This window comes from Camellia sinensis, unplaced genomic scaffold (assembly GCF_055761805.1).
Source record: "Camellia sinensis isolate YWXY unplaced genomic scaffold, ASM5576180v1 Unanchor3, whole genome shotgun sequence".
Classification (NCBI taxonomy): Eukaryota; Viridiplantae; Streptophyta; class Magnoliopsida; order Ericales; family Theaceae; genus Camellia; species Camellia sinensis.
In genome coordinates this window covers 7,182,512-7,197,361 of record NW_028129178.1, presented here as the reverse complement: position 1 = coordinate 7,197,361, position 14,850 = coordinate 7,182,512, and the positions used below count along the sequence as shown (strand labels likewise).

At 35.8% G+C, this 14,850-nt stretch overlaps 1 protein-coding gene and 1 pseudogene across 2 annotated transcripts; both read right to left on the bottom strand.

Moving 5' to 3' along the window:
• Positions 1-10,764: 10,764 nt before the first annotated feature.
• LOC145816071 (calcium-transporting ATPase 10, plasma membrane-type-like) lies at positions 10,765-11,970 on the bottom strand. The gene is made up of 5 exons (XM_082912312.1): positions 11,885-11,970; positions 11,675-11,783; positions 11,528-11,583; positions 11,135-11,177; positions 10,765-11,028 (listed from the first exon to the last, which is right to left on the bottom strand). Exons 1-5 carry the CDS (start codon positions 11,968-11,970, stop codon positions 10,936-10,938), a joined length of 387 nt encoding a protein of 128 aa, XP_082768438.1. The 3' UTR covers positions 10,765-10,935.
• Positions 11,971-12,601: 631 nt separating this feature from the next.
• On the bottom strand, positions 12,602-14,256 carry LOC145816162 (glutathione reductase, chloroplastic-like; annotated as a pseudogene). The gene is made up of 5 exons (XR_014358600.1): positions 14,002-14,256; positions 13,522-13,629; positions 13,359-13,423; positions 13,000-13,112; positions 12,602-12,772 (listed from the first exon to the last, which is right to left on the bottom strand). The product of XR_014358600.1 is annotated as a glutathione reductase, chloroplastic-like (transcript).
• Between the last annotated feature and the right edge of the window lie 594 nt (positions 14,257-14,850).

Below are 14,850 nucleotides of genomic sequence, written 5' to 3'. Positions count from 1 at the left end.
TTGAGGCCTATCTAAGTCATCCTTGAATGTTGTCTGCAAGAGGATACCGTAGAAAGGATGAGCACCTTTTAGAAGATGTGTTTTGCTTCTACTGTGGTTTTATTGTGCAAAACATAGTTTGTCTCGGAGGTTATACATGGGCAAAAATTTTTCCCATCGGCTAGATGATTTTATATACAACCTAGTAAATTTTGTCCCCAAACAGAGTAGAGCAGAACGGGGCAATTTATGATAAGTGCTCTCCTAGGCATTTGTGGCTACTGTTTATAGTTTGTTTTTTATTTTATTATGATTTTTTAGATTCAACTTAATTTGACTGAATCAGTTCATTTGTTATAATAACTCCTAACCCCATGCCTTTTATTCATTCAGTTGTTGTAATAACTTCCAACCCCATGCCTTCTATTCATTCAATTGTTGTAATAACTTCCAACCCCACGTCTTTCTATCTCTTTTGTTTGTATGCTTTCTGTATACGCAACATCATGTTTTATTTATCATATTCATGAATTGCATTAATTTTTTATGTACTTGGGTTCAGCTCATTTGCATTTATGGGATTTATCATTTCTAAAATGATTATATGCATTATCTTATGCCTTGAGATGATACGCATATCATGTGTTAGTAGCCGGACCCCCTAGGTGCATTTGGTGTATGTATTACATTAACTATTTGTATATAAGATCATGCATATACTTCTAACACATTCTTTTCTCTTACCACGGAGGAGTACTAGGTGAGCATTTTTAGGTTTAGCATCCCGCATGTATATTACTTGCTATATCTGGTATTATACTATCTGACTATATGCTTAAGTGGAATATCTGTATGAATGTCAGTGAATGGAGGTTGTGTTGCTAGTGTTGGAATGTGGTTAATTCTTATGTTTCTGAACTCCTTGTTATTTTGTGAGTTGTGCAAAATAGTTTTCCAAAATGCATGAAATCAAAGCAAAACTAGAACAAGTGACACAATCTATACTTATTTACCTTAGATAGTAATGTTAACATTATTAAAATGGGAACATGAGCATATATCGAACATAAAACTCATATCATGACTTAATAGAGGTCGATCTATTGATCGGGTGAGTGGGGGTGCTCAATTTATGATCTCCCCTCCTCATACCTAAGTTCTCGAACCAAGACACTTTAGTTATGAAGGACAGTGGCATTTGGCACGAGTAATGGGTTTCTTAATTTTTCCAAAAGATTAGGTTGCGACTCTAAAATCTAGTGATGTAGTCCATTTCTAGCAAAGATTTTTCTATAAAATGGATTTTCTATACCAATTGCTGGATTTTATTGTGCATTTATGTTTCATATTGCACTTATGAGAGGAGATTAGAAAATTAGGAATCTAAACTGATGGGCATGCTCGGTAACCCCGAAAAGTGTCCTACAGCTACCTCGTCACAAGAAAGGGGATCGAAGCAGACCCTCAGCGGTTGAAGGCCATCCTTAACTAACAGCCACCTCGCACGCTCAAAGAAGTCCATAAGTTGACTAGGATGGTAGTAACACTTAACCGCTTTATTAATTGCTCCTCAAACAAATGCAAGCCCTTCTTTCAAAAAGTGAGGTGTGAACTGGAATAAACAGTGTGATCATGCACTAGAGGAATTGAAACAATACCTCATTTTACCCCCTCTACTTTTAACTCCATAATTTGGTGAAAGGTTGTACTTGTACTTAGCAGTATCAGAACACGCAGTAAGTTCAGTACTAGTCAAGGACGTAGAAAGGACACAAGTGCTTGTTTATTATGCCAACAAGACTTTCAACAATGTAGAAACTAGGTACTTGCCCCTAGAAAAATTAACTTTGGCCCTGATGATGGTTGTAATGAAGCTTATGTACTATTTTCAAGGCCATCCTATCACAGTGCTTGCTCAGCACCCTCTGCGAAGCCTTTTCTAGACTTTTCTAGCGCATCGCTAAATGGGCACTAGAATTGGGAGAATTTGAAGTCACCTTCCAGCCTAGAACTGCCATCAAAGCCCAAGTTTTAGCTAACTTCGTAATAGAATTCTTAACTGAGCAACCACAAATAAGTTTTGTGGCTGATAAGCCATCAACTACAAAACTAGGGGCAATAAGGTGTCCAAATAGAACAACCCCAAGCGTAAGAACTAGAATTGGTGTTAATAACACAGCCCTGCATGACAAAACTTGCACATAAGGTTCACTCGGCTTAAAAGAACAGGCCACCGTAGAAGCTGTATGTGGGAGATCCAAACAGCTGGAAACTTTTCATGGATGGTTCATCAAATCTAAATAAAGCAGGAACATGAGTGGCTCTGCTCTCCTAGAGGGCTTCCTTCATGAGCATGCAATTTGTCTTGGGTTCAAAGTTTCAAATAATGAAGTAGAATATGAGGCTCTTCTTGCAAGACTGAGAGTTTCTGAACTCCTTAACGTCTAAGATCCGATGGTGCATTGTGATTCCCAATTAGTGGTCAACCAACTCAATGGCGAATACACTGCCAGAGATGAAAGGATGCAGGCCTACTTGGATAAAGTACAGAACTTAATCAAGTCTTTTGAAAAGTTCAAAATTATCCAGATATGTAGTGAGCAGAACACTCATGCTGATGCTCTAGCCATTTTAGCCACAATAGTGGAGAAAGTGGAGGCCAAAACAATTGCCATTGAGTTCTTGCCCCAATCTAGTATCATGCTAGAAGCAGAACAGGATATCCAGCTGGTTTTGTATACTAATTATGGTCCAAGCTAGATGGATCCTCTCATCAAATTCATTATAAAAGGAGTACTCCCAAAAGACAGAAAAGAAGCCAACAAGATCAAAATGAGAGCACCCAGGTTCTAGATTTCAGAAAAATGAGTCATGTACAAGAAATCTTTCATTGGTCCATATTTGTTCTATGTCCATCTAGTCCAGGTGGAAAACATCTGTTATGAGCTATACGAAGGAATCTGTGGGATGAACATTGAGAGGCAGTCCTTAACAGAACGTGCCATAACTCAAGGCTATTGGTGGCCATTTATGCACAAGGATGGTCAAGTTTACGTGAAGAAGGGTGACAAGTGTTAGTGCTTTTCTTGGCCTTTTGCTCAATGTGGCATGGACTTAATAGGTCCACTTCCAAAAGGTAGAGGAGGCAAAGTTTCCGTTGGTAGCAACATATTACTTCACCAAATGGGTCAAGGTTGAACCATTGATCACTGTCAAGTACAGAGATATCAAGAACTTCGCATGGCGCAGCATCATAACCAGGTTTGGTATTCCGCGTGCATTCATCTCTGATAATGGCACGCAACTAGATTGTGCCTTTTTCAAGAACTATTGCTTTTGATTGAGAATAAAGAACTTTTTTTCAACACCCTGCCACCTCTAAAGCAATGGTCAAGTAGAAGCCTCTAACAAGACTGTGCTGGAGGGAATAAAGAAGCGATTAGAAAGACTCAAAAGAAAGTGGGTTGATGAGTTGCCCAACGTACTCTCAACATATCGTACAACCCTCAGACAAGCAATAGGTGAAACGCCTTATGCATTGGCATTTGGAACTGAAGCTATGATCCCATTGGAAGTAGGGTTGCCCATAATGCGATCAAAATCTACACAAAACTACAAAATGAGCTGACCTTAGCCTGCAATCTGGATCTAGTGGAGGAAAAGAGAGCAGTAGTATTAGTCAGATTAGCAAATTATCAAAAGGAACTTGCAAAGGGATATAACAAAAAGGTACATCCAAGGGAGTTCCAAACTAGAAATCTAGTCCTAAGAAGAGTTTTAGGTAGTCAGAAAAAACTAATTGACGGAAAGTTAGGCCTAAATTGGGAGGGTCCATACAAGGTTATTTCGCTAGGAGGAAATGGTGCTTACCATTTAGAAGACATGGTGGGTAGGGCTGTACCATGCCCTTGTAATGTTGTAAACCTTAGGACTTACTTTCGTTAAGTGTTTATTTTAGAATAGCTTGTAAATATGCAATTTCAGATTGTCAACATCAATGGAAGCTTCTTGTTTAGAAGTTCTCAATCCTATTTCATTCTTTATTTAAGTCCAATGTACAGAAATTGCTTAAGTACAAGAATAGTAGACAATCCTACCTAGGACTGTAGCCTGGCTTCTATCCTTAGAAATTTTTTTAGCAAATTCTCAAGGATTCTCAAGGATAGAAAAGCAGACAAATTCTTCTCTAGATTGTAGAAATGTTTTTGTACTTAAGAAAATTTATTCAAATTTCTTAAGAGTTAAAAAAGTGGACAATCCTGATGATTGTAGTTTGGTTTGTATCCTTAAGCAATTCTTCAAATTCTCAAGGATCATAAAAGTAGACAAATCCTGCTTTGGATTTTAGTATCATTTTTTGTACTTTAAGCATATTTATTCAAATTTCTTAAGTGTTCAAAAAAGTGGATAATCCTATTCAAGATTGTGGTTTGGTTTCTATCGTTAAGCAATTCTTCAAATTCTAGAGGATCGAAAAAGAAGACAAATCCTACTTTCAATTGTAGTAACATTTTTTATACTTCAGCAAATTTATTCAAGTTTTTTAAAAGTTTGAAAAAATGGACAATCATTTTTCAAGATTGCAGTTTGGCAATTTCTTAAAATTCTCATGGATATGAAAAGTGGACAAATCCTGCTCTCAATTGTAGTAATGATTTTATACTTAAGCGAAATTTTCCAATTCCGTAGAAGTTCAAAACAGTGAGATAATCCTGCTTAGGATTTTAGTTCGGTTTCTGTTCTTAAGCAATTTAACATCTTTAAGGCCAGAAAAGTCTTTTATTCTAAAAATAATTTTAAAAATAATTAAAAAGTAAATATAAAAAAAAAAAAACCATGCCAAGGGACAAAAAGAGTGCTATATACTTATTTATGCTCTAGAACATTTTCAAAAAAGTAGCAAATACTTAGAAAAAATTCCAAAAGCAAATTGTTCTTTATAAAAAGATTGTACCATTTTCAAAGGCTGGGGTTTACAAAACAATCTGTGCCCAACTAACAAAACAAGCAACAAAAAAAGCAAAGAAATTAGAGAAAGAAGCAAAAAGTGCAACAAAAGAAAAATCTTCATATTTTCCAAGGTTTTTTCAAATCTTTGGCTTCATTATAGATGTAGGATTCCAAGCAACAACAGCCTCAGAAGCACCAGAAGACACAGCCTTTATGACCTCATCTTGAACAGAAGCACAAGGAGCAGGATTTTCAACGACTGGACGTGGATGAGGAACATAGGAAGAAGCTTTCTTCTAAGGCTCAGGAGTAAGAATCTCAAAGTGAACAACTTGCTCTGAAGAAACTACTTTTTCAAAATCAGCTTCTGCAGCTAGCTCATCTTCAGAAGGATCTTCGTCTTCTTCTTCAACCTCCTCTTCTACCATCTATTTGGTGACAAGTGCGTACTTGGGCCAAGGTAGGATGGGTTTAGAGTACATAGAGGAGTTAGAAGTGATCCTAACTTTTTCAAGAGCTGCCCTCCACCCATTAATGAATAGATCATCCTGAAGCTTATAAATCTGCTGCAAGAACTTATTTTTGGTATCCAAGGCATGCTTATTCAGTTTCTCCACCCCCTTTTTCATCACCTCATCATTAGTAGCAAGAGTAGAAGCTACACTCTCTTGCGCTTTAGCAAGCTCACCTTGGAGAGTTTGGACTAGATAATTAGCAGCATTCTTATTTGCCTAAAGCTTCTTGGCCACCTTAATGGTATGGCTAAGCTTCTGATCCAGTTCACCGCATGAGCATATGGCCGCAACCACTTTCTTGGTCTGGAGGTAAGCATCGATCCTTGCATTCTTAATCCTAGCAATGCTCTCATGGCAGACTTGAATGGCCTGAAAGAAAGACATTAGGTTATAGGTTAAAGAGATTAAAGAATAATATTTTCAAAAAATTGGAAGATATGCTTACCTTGATAGCATTGGAAATTCCAACATGGTGGAGCACTCCACTATCCATCTTCTTGAAGAGAGCCACGTCTCTAGGAAGGAGGAAGCCTCTGCTGATTTGGAAGTCTAACTTTGGGGTCACCATGAAGCTATCATTGGTTGAATCATAAGTAGCGCTATTGGGTAGGAACATCTAATGCTTGAACCGTTCGTCAGGCACATTGGAGGGAGCGATTTTTGTTGACCCTTCAACTGTTTGGCATTTTGGAGTAGCAGCTTCAAGCTATGAGAGCTCAGAGATGGAGGTAGGTTTCTTGGACTTGATAGATTCTAGGGAACCTACGTCCTCAGCAGTAATGGTGGGACCAATTGTAGGGGAAACACTAACTTCTTTCTCCTTCTTTAGGGCAACAATCTCAACCATTTTTTGTAATCTTCTTCTTTTTTGGTGGTGATGGACTAGAATGACATGCTAGTAAAGCAGCCGCAAGGTCTTCCACTTCAACTTCTGGCATTTCTATGGTAAGGTCAATAATAGGTGTAGATCTTTGCCCACTCGAAGCAACGCCGGTAGAACTCCCTTGCTGATCGGAACACACTTCAAAAGTTTTCCTTTCATTAGGCAAGAAGGGTAGAGATGATTCGTACCCATGAAAGGCCCAGACCTTTTTTAGATCTTTAACTCACACTTGGTACTCTTGCAAATTCTTGACTGCATTTATGTTGGGACCTAAAGATAAGAGGAAGATCAAGATGAGCAACACAGAGTAAAACAAAAAGGAACACAGCAACAGAAAAGTATAGCAGAACTTGCTCGCCTAAACTTCCTCAGGATTGGCCAAACTTTTAAGGAATCATCATCAAATTCCAAATTCCCAGAAACAGTAACAATATTTTCTTCTAAGTCCTTATTTGTTTCCAGAAGGGTAGTGACAAGCTTTTTGGACATCCTCCTAGGCCTTAGATAATATTTGAGGTCTTTTGCCTTAGCCTTGGTATCATAGGCGGTTAAGACGTAGACGAAATGGATTTCCATCTGTTCCAGTTGGAGGCCTTGGGTCCTATTTAACTAAAAAATGCCATTGATGGTTCGATAGATGTTAGCAGAAGTTTCAATAGGGGTAAGGGTCCAGGAATTCAAACACACTCTCAAAAGCAGGTTAAAAGGAAATCTCACTCCTCCCTCAACAATGACGACAAGGGAGAGACAAGTATAGTATTACCCAAATACCTATAGTAGTTAATTTTAATTTTTGAATTTTAAAATATCATAACTTTTTATATAGGCACCCATTTTAAATAAAATTAGCATTTTTTCAATTTTCTTATTGAGATCTACCAAACAAGATATATACATGTTGGTCATGAAATTCTAGAGAAAAAAAAAATACAATAAAATTTTTCTACCCACAATATATTAACATAGTAAACAGCTTGCTCTAAAAAATATTAAATTAATTCTTGACATTCCTAAATACATGTCTAACTTAGATATAAGATAGTTTTTAAAAATTCAGTTTCATTGATTACATAAAAATAAAAGTAGCTTTCATCACCAATATTAATATAGTAAATAACTTGATCCAAAAATTATTAAATTCATTGTGAATATTCCTAAATATATGTTTAACATGGATATAAAATAGTTTACCAAAATTCAATTTCATTGATTACATAAAAATAAAAATTTCTACAGTAAAATTTGAATATTCAAATAGAAAAAGAATTTTACTAACTTTTAATATAATGCCGCTACAACCATCACCATTAGTAACTACCACAAGAATAACACCACTTTCGATTGTGCATATCAAAGTTCTCATGATTATAAACATTAAAATCAAATAAAAATACTCAAAACTAAGAAGAAGAAAAATCAACTTGCTAAAAAATCATGAAATTAATTTTGGACATTCCATTTGTCTATCAAGCATATAAAATAGTTTCTAAAACTTTAATTCTATTGATTACACTGCTGGAAAGCAGACTTTTAGTGGTGTTTAAAAAACGCCGCTCTAAGTGCCAAAAACGCCGCCAATTCCTTTTGCGACGCTTAGCACCAAACGCCGAGGATGCGGCCGTCGCTATAGCTTTATGGCGTTTTAAAAACGTAGTGATATTAGTATAGGCAGCGCCGCCAAATGTCCTACCAAATGCACGCTGACGTCACTAACGATATTTAGTGACGTTTTGGAAAAACGCCATCATATCTTTTTTTTAAAAAACAACGGTTAGTAAGTAGGGTTTAAGATGCCTTTGTAGAAATGCCGTCATATCCCTTTTTTTTTTTTGAAATTGTGCTTATTTTGTTTGATTAAACTAAAAAAATACCTATAATAGCACTAATATAAAATAATAGCTCCCATTCAAATAATTGTAATAAAACATTAATTCACTTTCTCATTCAATTAATATCCAATCACCATTACCCACAAAATTAACATATCCAAAATCCAGAAATCATGTTTTTAACATCATTAACCACAAACTAACATATATCCAAAAATCATGTCTTAACATTAACCACAAACTAACATATATCCAAAAATCATGTCTTAGCATTAAAGTTATAATCTTCACTGGTCTACATGCCTACGTCAGAACATAAACTGCAATCAGATTTACCAAAATAAACACAAATTGAAGAATTTGTACCCAATACTTATAAACAGTACTTAAAACTTGAAGAAGTACTAACAAGAAGATTTTATCACATACCAAGAAGTACTAAATAAATACATATAAAGAAAATGGCATACCCAAAGACAATACAGATACATATGAGGATCATGTAAAATTAAATAAATAATGCTCTCATAGCATAAACAAATTTAGAGGCCATTTGATCTAACTCCCACTCATCAAATTAGGCAAGACTTCTGATCTAACTCACACTCATCAAATTCGGCAAACATCATTCTTTCTAAAAAAATTGCAAAAATTGCCAACAATTTCTTCAACGTATGATCAATTTCACACAAGAGAGAGTATTCATGAACTCGAATCCAGGCAAGAGGCTACAAAACCCATAAAAAAAAAGAAGGAAAGAGAATACAAGATCATTGAAGCTTGAAATACCCATTTAAACAAGTGTACAAGCCCAATTCAATAAAAGATGCAAATCCAACTAAATTCCTATACTTTGATTAAAAAGAAATAAATCAAAGTTGTCAGCCCAGATGAGAAATAAAAACCTTTTTTTTTTTTTAGCTTTTAGGGTGCATTTTTAGTTCAAGATACGTCCTACTACTTGGAACCAAAGAATTAGTAGATCTATTCCGGTCAAATTAGGACTGAACAAGGGTTTTGAACTTAAAATCTATGATCTGATCATTGAGTCAATTCCCAGATTATAATTTCATTGCAGCAAGTGATTGAGTTCAGTAGTTCCCCATATATATTTTATCGACTCTAGAACATAGTAATATGTAGAAAAGAAATTGTTTCAAGAGCCAGCAGATATACCGAGAAGAAGGGAGGGAAAAACCTACCATAAAGCCACCTGTCTCTGTTTGCCACCAAGTGTCAGATATGGGGCATCTTGAATCTCCAACTATATTGAAAAACCACCTGTTAAGATGAAAAAGAAAACGTGTCATACTTCTTGTGTTCAAAAAATGTAATCCAGCAACAAAAGTAGAGCTCCTAACCTCCATGCACTAGGATTTATAGGCTCGCCTACACTACTGAGGACTCGTAAGGATTTTCGTGAATAACGAGTGACATACTGCATGGTAAACAACATGTGGAATACAATGACAGAATGCATTAATAGAGCTCTTCTCCTCTCTTTTTTGCATGTTTAATCTTTGTTAACAATTACAAATTTAGGCAAGAACATCTTCACACTTGGCCAAGACACAGAAAACTAGTGAAATAAATCAAATGAGTAGTCAACTCCAAATAGTACTATTGCAAAATATAATCTTAACTAGCTTGTCATTTGAATGTATTTAAATTACACATGCATGTAAGGTTAGAGATTTTTATTTGCATGTAAGTAGACATCATTTTCCCATTTGCATCACCAATACAATACAAGTGAGGAACCTAATGGTAGAAGTATTATTTCAAGAACCAGTTGCAAAACCATACAAAAAATTGTGTTCATGACGAAATGTAAAGATAATAAACTAGATTGCCATTTGCATCAATAACTTGCATAGGCTCATCTACTAGAACAAGTCTATTGGTCCTCAATTTTTATTCTTCCTATCATGAGGAATTTCTTATGGACTGGTTCGGAGCTAAAAAGGCCATGCTAAGATTAGTTCGCAGCATATATTTGCTCCTAAAAGGGGAGGTGGTTTGGGGTTTAAATGTCTTATTGATTGGAACACAGCAGCTATCCTAAAAAATATTTGGGCTTTAAGTATGAAAGCTGATATCCTTTGCGTTAAATGGATTCATACATATGTGATTAAAAGCCATTGTTCTTGGTACATGAGTTGTCCAAGTGATATGTCTTGGACTATGAGGAAAATTTTCAAGCTCAGGACTATTGCTGTTTCTCTCATTAAAAAGAAGATTGGGAATGGTGATGAACATGTCTTTTGCCTAATCTCATTTTTTTATTTGTCATTTATGTTCATGAAATCAATTTTAAATTTAAAAATATCCTAGTTATGATATAATGGCATTTTTTTTTATTCCATTGAAGTAGTCAAAAACTAACTAACAGTGTAAAAGATATATATATATATATATATACTTCTCACACTAAGTCCTCAATGCTATTTGATTTTATCAAAAAAAATCAAATAATATACAAGTAAATACATAAAACAAAACAAAACAAAATGTTTAAATATTCACTTAACATTGGCTTCCACTTAAACCAGTGAGGCATAGGAATATCTGATTAGATTATAATCCTCCTAGGACCTTTCCTACTTTTGTCATGTTAAAGAATCAAAGTAATACACTGATGAAGTAGAAGATTAAAGAGGCAAAGATCTTTCTTCAAGTGCATTCAAAAATTAAAGAACTCAATGACCAGAAAATCAAACTATGAATGGGTCAATGGAATTGGAATATTGAGCACTAGATGTTTCCAAAGTAACAGCATTTAACCCATCTGATTTAACGTTAAGGTCCCAGTTTTGTCACTGCAAATGGTAGTAGCAGAGCCCATGGTGTCACAGGTAGAAAGCCTCCTGACCTGAAGTTCAATATTTGTGAAACATTTAATCATGTACTTTTATGTGTGTATGTATGAATATCAATATCATATGAAGCAACTCAAAGAAAAGATAAATCGCACATACCAAGGCCTTGTCTGACATCATTTTCCTCATTGAGTAGGCAAGGCTACTTTAAGAAATTAAAGAAGCATAATCTTTGAACTAGATAGTAAAAAAGAGACTGGAATGAGCAGGAAATATGTAGCAAAACTAATGATGGCCCCAGTAAGCAATGATACTGTCAAACTTGATGATGCTACAAGGACTAAAGTAACTTAGAAGAAAACATGGAAAAACTAGGAATCAACGACATGTCCTCCAATAAACTTCAAAAAGAGAGTGGCAAGAAAAGATAAGCTCTACCTAACACCAATTTTGCTCAACCAACTCTAGATACTTGACAATATTTTTGATCAATTGAAATGAGTTAATAAAATTAGAATGATAACAAAATGACTGAAAGAAGGTCAAACTTACGTTAAGGTAACGGTTAAGGGAAGCCCTTCAGGCACTGCAACAACCACAATAGTGACCTAAAATTCCTTCAGGTATTAGTAAAATACTCAAAATAACTATATATGAATATATACTAATCACAAATTATGTCTGTAAAACGGCACATACTGCAACAGTGAAAATCTTAATAACTCCATCTATGGCAGCACCAAACTTAGTATGACTAGCCTTGAATTGAGGAGTTCCATCTGTGTTTTTGGTATGTCCAGTAAAGTATCTGCAGATACTCCAATTTATAAGTTTTACCGGTCCAAACTTTGTTTTTTAGAGAGAAATAGAGAATTAAGGAGAGAACTCAACAACTAAGATTGCAATTACCTTATCAAAAGGACAAACAGAACAACTATAGCTACTGCAAGTCCAACGAAGCTAATAAATGTTGTAACCCCATTTAATCGTACCATCACATAAAATAATATACAAAACACAATTCCCAATTTGGTAACAATTCATTATGTATAGAGGGTTCAATTTTTAAAGTTTGCATACTGCATAGAACTGGCCTGAATGTGGTAATGACATAGGAGTGATGGTTCCTTAATAATGGCCAAGAACTCAAAAAGACACACATAACTCCGACTGCAAAAAACAAAATTTTCCCAAAATATATTAACCAATAGAAAGTAAAATTAGCTAACTCTATGACTCATCTAGCGCCAGCATTGCAACACGTTAAGTGGACCACTATATCAGTTACCAACGTAACCAATGACTAATGTTAGCGACTAACCGATAACAAGGCCAGATCCCCTGTTCCCATTTCCTGTGGCCGTTATCACTTTTGTACCACACGTTATCACTTATGTATCACACGATTAGATCTAGAGACAATTGAAACAATCAGAAGGTTAATGAAGCAACACTCCACATAGAGTTAACAGTAAACGATCCCCGCAAAACATTCTTACAAGAATCTCCCACAGCTCAGCAAACATAAATTCAGATGCCAGATTAAAAAACATGAGGGTAGCGCGGTTCCAATGCAATGATCCATTCAGGATCGCAACAAAATATGAATTATCCAGTTCCAAGTGAATGAAGAATTCAATCCTATACGTAGCTGAAGGTTAAGAACTTTATGAAACCCGATATAGAAACAATGATACCTGCATAATCTCAGGTGCATCTGGCCCACACATGGATGCTCCAATAACTTTATCTATCTCAGAATCAACAACAAGCTTCATAACCGTTTTCTCTTGCCGTCTGTATACATAATTGCGTCAAATGGAATTCCACAGATAATCATGTTTTCCAGAAAAAAAATCCAATGACTTCAAAGTACTGAACCATTAGGAATCATCGAAAGAAGAAATTCTAAATCCCTTGCCTTGCAAGCCATGACATTACAACAAATTCCTACACTAAGAAGGTAAGTTGTTTCCCTCTAAGCTTATAAAGTTATCTACTAAATTGGATGTCCAATCACATGCCCTGAGACAGTGTTCTTCATAGGATTGAACGTTGACGTAAAATCGAAATATCACCCTTTGCTTGCTCAATAGCCTCTTCTTCACTTAATCCAACAACACAAAGAGGTGGTATGCTGTAAAACAACAAAAAAACACAAGCTAATCATATATCACAAACAAATTTCAATAAAACATAATTGGTTCATTAGAAAAATGAAACTACTGGAACAACTTATTTCTATCAAGCTCTGAATACGAATAAAAACTTTAAAACTGCACCAAGAACAATTTTAGCACTTCCATTATACTGATGGATACTCTCAGGTGAATTATATGAGGGAAGAAAAATGAAGCATTTGCTAGAACAGAAGAAACTTTACCAGAATACAGCACAAGGTACATTGCTGTAGTCAGGTTTGGTAGCCTGCCCACCAAAAACAGTTTTCTGCAGGCAAAGCAAAGAATTGAATGATGAATTAATAACGGAAAAAAAAATGAGAATTTAATGATGATAACTAATCAGGGTACAGATTGAGCACACACTGAAAAGCAGGTGCCTTCCATTAAGGCCACGGGAGTAAGATTCAATCTATTTGTGACATCACCAACAGCCCATATGCTAGGAACGTTTGTGCGAGAGAACTCATCCACCTGAAATACAAGATGAAAGGGGTAGGGAACCTCAAAGAAGTTAACTTCTCATGGTACAAACATTTTTTTCACAAGCAAAATAATTTTGAATCACCAACATCAAATAGACCACAAAATAATAGATTGAGGTGAAAACATTGTTATCCAAACAAGGGAGAAGTAGTAGTGAGCAAATGCTGTGAAAAACCCCCAAAATAAACTCAACCATCTCTGATACACGTAGCACTGAAAAACTAACCAAAAAAAAAAAAAAACCCTCATAAATACAATCTCACTCTTGTTCATAATTTTTTAAACACTGCCAATGCCATATACACATCATCACATCAAAGAATAACAAATGCAATAAAAGACGAAGAAAATGTTATTAACCTTTACGGCTCCCATCTCGTCACGCTCAACACCTACAGCTTCCAAATTCAACCTCTTTGTGTTAGGAAGCCGACCTATAATCAATGAAAAATACTTTATTAACCCAAAGATTACATTAAAAACCTCAACAACTAAAATGATTGCTCACTAAATTTATAGAATGTTAGTACTAATGTACACACACACACCTATATAGAAGAAACCGAACATGATGTGCGGTTAAAAATCGGTCCACCTAGGGCGCCAGGACCAACCGATAACAAAGGCCGATCATGACAGTGAGCCAAATCGGGACTGAGGAGAGTAAAATGTTGAGGAATGTCTCGGTGAGGCCTGGGCAGTGTAGAAAATATATCAAATCGAAGAAGCTCTGCTCCATTATCGATCGGTGTCTATACAGATACATGTATGTACATGAGAGAATCGATAAATATACATATATGTATATGTATATACAAAGTGGAAGAGATAAGAAGATGAGGTGCTAAGCCATGGAAGCTTGCATAGATGGTGGTGGCGGTGGAGCTTTGAAATTGAGAGAGAGAGAGAGAGAGAGAGAGAGAGAGAGAGAAATCAAAATCGCTCTGAGATGAAATCAAAGATGAATCTCTACGAGAGAGATCTAGAGAGAGAATCGAAATTGGGGTGGCAGTGCAGACCGATCTGAATCGAAATTGCGGTGGCGGTGCAGATTGATCTGAAATCGGTGAATCGTTGAGATTTGAATCGGTGAATCTATGAAATCGGTGAATCGATGAATCTCGCTACCTCGCCAGTGCAGATGGTGGTGGAGGTAGAGCTTCGAAATCAGTGAATCTGTGAGATTTGAATGTGAGATTCAATGTTTAG

Bases quoted from the DNA above. Each gene is read 5' to 3' on its own strand.
- LOC145816071 (XM_082912312.1), bottom strand. From the start codon at position 11,970: ATGGTACGATTAAATGGGGTTACAACATTTATTAGCTTCGTTGGACTT. The intron at 11,584-11,674 runs GTATGTGCCGTT...AAGGAATTTTAG, and splicing joins TTAAGATTTTCACTGTTGCA to GTCACTATTGTGGTTGTTGC. The intron at 11,178-11,527 runs GTAAGTTTGACC...TTCTTAAAGTAG, and splicing joins CCCTTAACCGTTACCTTAAC to CCTTGCCTACTCAATGAGGA.